General features: G+C 58.8%; 2 protein-coding genes across 2 annotated transcripts in view; both read right to left on the reverse strand.

The window, feature by feature from the left end:
- The window catches only part of ASB16 (ankyrin repeat and SOCS box containing 16), a 5,171-nt gene extending 4,555 nt beyond the window's left edge, over window positions 1-616 (reverse strand). Inside the window, exon 1 of the mRNA XM_015885977.2 lies at window positions 1-616. Within this exon, the coding sequence (XP_015741463.1) occupies window positions 1-312 (312 nt within the window). The 5' untranslated portion in view covers window positions 313-616.
- A 6-nt stretch (window positions 617-622) lies between these two features.
- Window positions 623-5,645, reverse strand: part of HROB (homologous recombination factor with OB-fold) — a 6,809-nt gene continuing 1,786 nt past the window's right edge. The window contains 10 exon segments of the mRNA XM_032449353.1: window positions 623-763; window positions 858-1,023; window positions 1,099-1,206; window positions 1,284-1,369; window positions 1,958-2,066; window positions 2,156-2,296; window positions 2,837-2,917; window positions 3,037-3,102; window positions 3,104-3,210; window positions 4,366-4,435. Coding sequence (XP_032305244.1) covers window positions 708-763; window positions 858-1,023; window positions 1,099-1,206; window positions 1,284-1,369; window positions 1,958-2,066; window positions 2,156-2,296; window positions 2,837-2,917; window positions 3,037-3,102; window positions 3,104-3,210; window positions 4,366-4,435 — 990 coding nt within the window. The 3' untranslated portion in view covers window positions 623-707.

A 5,645-nucleotide genomic window follows, 5' to 3' on the forward strand; every position in this document is an offset into this window, starting at 1 on the left:
CTGCTCAGGTGCCCACAGCAGCTCCTCGCTGTGTGTCTCCAGCACCATGTTTGCCGTGCTCTCATCCTTGAAGATCCCTTTGACTCTCTGCAGATCCCCGGCATACAGAGCATTATGCACCGCCGGGTCCCGGCAGCACCGCGGCCTCCTGTTACTGCTGTAGCTTTGGGGTCGGGGGTTGTGGGGCCGCAGCCTCATTGCTGCCCATTCCCGAGCTAAAAACCTCCTTCTCTCCTCCCTTTCCAGCAGCTCCCGTTGGGCCTGAAGGGAGCGAAGGGCGGAGGAGGAGAAAGCAAAGGTTTCCTGGGCCATGGGGTCCCAAAAGCCGAGTCCTATGAGTGGGGTTGGGGTTATAAATAGGGCTCCTGCTTCACCCCGTACCCAGCACGGCCCTATAAATAACTGCGGTAAACAGAGTCACGTTGGTTATAGGGGGGGGAAGGGAGAGTGAAGGTGGGTGCAGAGTGGGGGGGGTTGTGGGGTCACAACTTGTAGGGTGAATGGGTTTGGGGTGCAATGGGGAAAGGCAACGTGGGCTCTAATGGGGGGCTGGGGGGGGAATGAAGCAGCAGCACAAGAGGAGCAGAACCAAAAGCCCTTTAATGTGGGGTTGAATGTGGGGTTGAATGTGGGGTTGAATGTGGGGTTGAATGTGGGGTTGAATGTGGGGTCGAATGTGGGGTCGAATGTGGGGTTGGGGTCATCCATCATCCAGATGAGAAGAAATCCTCGGGGAGGTCCCGCAGGATCCCATCCAGGTCGTCTGTATGGACACAGGGAGGAAAGGGGTCGATGTGGGGCTGGATGATGGAGCTATTTGGGGTCCCACCCCATGGGGTGCAGGGCTCGGTGCTCACCCATCTCGCAGCCATCGCTCCCTGTAGGATCCTGATGTCTGGGCTCTGTTCTCTGTGGGTGCAGCCCAAAGCTTTGGGGTGGGGGCTGTGGGGCAGAGCTGCCCGTATCCCCACATATAGGGACGTGGGTTGGGATCGGGGCAGGACGCTGCTGGGATAACGAGACCTATAAAAGAGAATAGGATGGGAGGGGGGGGGGGTCCAGCCTTCCCTGTGTACCCCCCCCATATACCCAGCTCACCTCTGGCTGTGACAGCCCCACGTCGGGGTCGGGGCTGTAGATGCGCAGCAGGTTGGTGGGGGTGACGTTGAGGTAGTGGTTGCGGTGGGAGGGGGAGAAGACCCCAACCTGGTATGGGGCAGAGATGGGGGTCAGGGGGGTTGTCTGTACACAGTGTCTGTATGGGGGGGGTGGATGCATCAGACCTGATTCAGTAGTAACACAGCACCAGGTTTCAGCTCGCTCTGCCGCTGCTCCAGCAGTAGGCGATGCAACGTGCCCTGCATCTCACCTGGGGTAAAGGATGGGTTATGGGGGGGAAGTCTGTGGGTGGGGAGGGATTGGGAGTTGTGATGGAGGGGATGGGATGGGGATGGGGATGGGGTTGGGATGGGGATGGGGTTGGGATGGGATTAGGGTTGGGATGGGATGGGATTGGGATGGGGTTGGGGTGGGATTAGGGTTGGGATGGGATTAGGGATGGGATGGGGACTGGGATGGGGATCGGGATGGGGATGGTGGGATGGGGATGGATGGGGATGGGGAATGGGATCGGGGATGGGTGATGGGGATGGGATGCGGATGGGGAATGGGGATGGGGATGGGATGGGACATGGGGATGGGATGTGGGAATTGGGCGATGGGGACCTGCGGGATGGGGATGCGGGATGGGGATGGAGGATGGGGATGGGGTTGATGGCATGGGGGATGAGGATGGTGGATGGATGGGGCTGGGTTTGTGAATGGGGCTGGGTTTGGGAATGGGGTGACGAGAGGATGGCGCACCTCGCTGGATGGGATGGGGACTGGGAAATTGGTGCGCATGGGAACGCGGGACGGGGATGGGGATGGGGATGGGGATGGAGGAGGTTCCTCTCACCAGTCGGGTCCCTGAACACAGCACCAGCATCGATGCTGCTCCTGCTGAGGCTTTTAATCATCACGGCCATGCTGGGCACTTTGTTCCTCGGGAGCTGCTTCAGCGCTGCCTGTGGGCACCGACCCCATAGCACTGCAGCCCCATAGCACCGCGGCCCCATAGCAGGGGGTTAGGGGGTGGGATCTGGGTTGAGCTGACCTTGCGCAGCACCATCACCACGCTGTACGTCCTGAGGAAGCAGCCGGGATCCCCCTCATCCAGCCCCAGCTCCGTCTTCATGCTCAGCCAGGGACCCCTCGTAAAGTCCTCGTCTGAAGGTGGGGGGGGTCCAGGCAGCTCCCTTGGGGGGGGGGGGGGTACAGCAGAGCAGCAGTGTGTGTGTGCCCCCCCAGTGCTGTATGTGCCCCCCCATAGCTGTGTGCCCCCCCATAGGGCTGTGTGCCCTATAGCTGTGTGTGCTCCCCCCCCCCCCAATAACTGTGTTCCCCATAGGGCTGTGTGTGCCCCCCTAGAGCTGTGTGCCCTATAGCTGTGTGTGCTCCATAGAGCTGCGTGTGCCCCACAATATCTGTGTGCCCCCCCCATAGCTGTGTGTACCCCATAGGGCTGTGTGCCCCATAGGGCTGTGTGTGCCCCCCCAGTGCTGTATGTGCCCCCCCCCCCCCAATAGCTGTGTACCCCATAGGGCTGTGTGCCCCCCCCAGTGCTGTATGTACCCCCCCATAGCTGTGTGCCCCATAGCTGTGTGCCCCATAGCTGTGTGCCCCATAGCTGTGTGCCCCCCATAGCTGTGTGTACCCCATAGGGCTGTGTGCCCCCCCCAATAGCTGGGTGCCCCATAGATGCTGTGTGCCCCATAGGGCACAGAAGGGGCTTCACCTCCACCCTGTGCTTCGCCACCGCCCCATGGACCGGAGCCGTGTGGGTCGCAATGAGGATCTGCTCCAGGTTCTGCTTTCCCTGTGGGGGGGGACAGAAAACAACAAGCATTTATTGCATATAGACCCCAACCAACAGCCCCCATTGGGCTATGGGGGGGTATAGGACCCTTCCTCACCCCCCCCCCTATATTGACCCACCTGTTGTTGGGGGAGCAGCCCCGCGGGGCCGGGGAATCGGGGGCGACTCTTTGCCTTTATTGTGGGTCTGGGGGCGGTGGGGGGGGGGGCTCCTGCTGGCTGCGGCCACTAATTGAACGCCCGCTAGCGTGGTTGGTGGAGAACAGGGGGGGGCGGACCCCCGGGGGGGGCTTCCTGAAGGGGGGGGGGAATGCTGGAACCCGGGCCCCTCCCCAATAGCTTTGTGTTATGGGGGGGGGGTTTGATGGGAGGAGGCGTTGAAGCTCCAGCCGAGCTGGGTCTCAGGCCCATTTAGGGTCGGGGTGGGGGGGGGCTCCGAGTCCGCGCCGCTCTCTTGGAGACCCCCCCCCGACCCCCCCCCACTTAAAGCGGGTCTCCCCCGCCGATGTGTTGGGTTTTCCTATGGGGAGGGCGAAGCGATGCTCGCATCACGGACAGCGACAGGAATTCCTAGGGGTGTAGGGGGGGTGAGCACCAATAAACCCCATAACCGCCCATATAACCCCATAAACCCCCCCTATATAACCCCATAACCCCCCCATATAACCCCATAACCCCCCATATAACCCCATAAACCCCCCATATAAACCCCATAAGAACCCCACATATAACCCCATAAACCCCATAAACCCCATATACGCCACATGAAACCCGTCCCCATATAACCCCATATAACCCCCATATAACCCCCCATAAACCCCATAAACCCCCCATATAACCCCCCATATAACCCATAAAACCCCATAAACCCCCCCATAAGCCCCCCATAAAACCCCCCCAAAAAAACCCATAAAACCCATAAACCCCCGCATACTACCAGCCCCATTACAAAACCCCCCCATATAACCGCCCAGACCATCAGAAACCCCACATAACCCCCATAAAACCCCCCCATATAACCCCAAAACCCCCCCATATAACCCCCATATAACCCCCCATATAACCCATAAACCCCCCATAAACCCCATATAACCCCATAAAACCCCCAAAAACCCCATAAACCCCGCCTCGCATTAACTCCCCCAAGACCGCCCCAATCGTAACCCCAATAGAGACTCCCAATAAAACATTCCCCCATTATAAGACCCCAATACCCCCCCATATTAGAACCCTCATAAACGCCCCCATATAGATTATCTCCGTTCCATAGTAACCCCTGATAAAACCCCTATGAACACGCAAATAATAAGCCCCCATAGTACCGCCCCATAAACCCCTCATATATAACGCCTCCGAATAAAAACCCCCATGATACCACCCATAACACCACCATATAACTCCATAAACCCACACCCAGACCCCGCCAATTAAAACCCACCTCAATCACACCTGCATTGCGCCCTAGAGTGGTCACCGTCCTACTCCGAACCGGCCGTTTTGGTGGGAGGCGCGCACCAGCCTAGCGGATGACGTGAGAGGGGGTCCATTAGGGTCCATGTGTAGGATCATTATGGAGGGTCCATGGAGGGTCCAGATATCATGGGTCGCCCACATAAGAAATCGAACCCCCCCATAACTCAGCCCGCCCCTGCCCACCAACTCCGCCGTGTACCTTGCAATTATTCACATGGCGGCAGGCGGAGGCGGAAGTGAGGTGTAGAGCGGGACTACGCACGCCTCGGAGCCCCAGTGGGTGATGGAATCGGAAGGCGCCGCGTCTTTAAAGGGGCCCGCGTCACCGCTCGAGGTGCACACTGCGTGTCAATGCGCCCTGGCGTGAGGGCGGGCACAACGCGTGTCAGCGCACACGACACAGGTGTCCACACATACACAAGTGCCAATGCACATCCAATGTTGATTTTATTGCACAACGGCGTGTTCAGTGGCAGCACATACATGTGTATACCATGCAGATCTAACAGGACGCGTGTGAAATGCACGACGCACACACAGAAAGTGTGGCGGGTCCCTTTAAGACCACGCCACGCGGTTATTTTAGGGCGGGCGGTTTACCGTATCACGTGACGCTCGGTGACCGTCACGCGAATGTTGTTGTCTGTGGGGCGGGGCCAGTCAATGAGATGGAGGGGGGGAGGGGAACGGAGCCGGGGCGGGCGTTTGAAGCGGTATGGGGTGGGGGGTACTGGGGGGGAGGGTAAATGAGGGGCGTATATGGGGGATATGGGGGTTATATGGGGGGATATGGGGGTATATGGGGGGATATGGGGTTATAGGGGGGATATGGGGGGTATTAATGGGGGAGTTAATGGGGTGGGGGAGCGGGGATGATGGGTAACGGTAGGGGGGGGTGGGGTTGAGGGACTGGGGGGGTTTTATATTGATTGGCCGCCCCCCCCCGGTGCTGGCTATGGGCTGTATTGCTATGGGGCTGTGTTGTTATGCTATAGGGCGGTGTTGTCTATGGGGCTTGTGTTGTGTTGGCTATGGGGCTGTGCTGGCTATGGGGCCGTGGTCGTGTTAGTGCTGATGGGGGCAGTGTTGGTTATAGGGTGGTGTTGGGCTATAGGGCATGTGTATGCCTATGGGGGCTGATGTAATGCTATGGGGCTTGTGTTATGCTATGGGGCTGTGTTACTGCTATAGGGCCTGTGTGATGCTATGGGGCATGCTGTTTATGCTGATGGGGCTGTGTTTATGCTATGGGGCTT

Source organism: Coturnix japonica, chromosome 27 (genome assembly GCF_001577835.2).
Source record: "Coturnix japonica isolate 7356 chromosome 27, Coturnix japonica 2.1, whole genome shotgun sequence".
Lineage (NCBI taxonomy): Eukaryota > Metazoa > Chordata > Aves > Galliformes > Phasianidae > Coturnix > Coturnix japonica.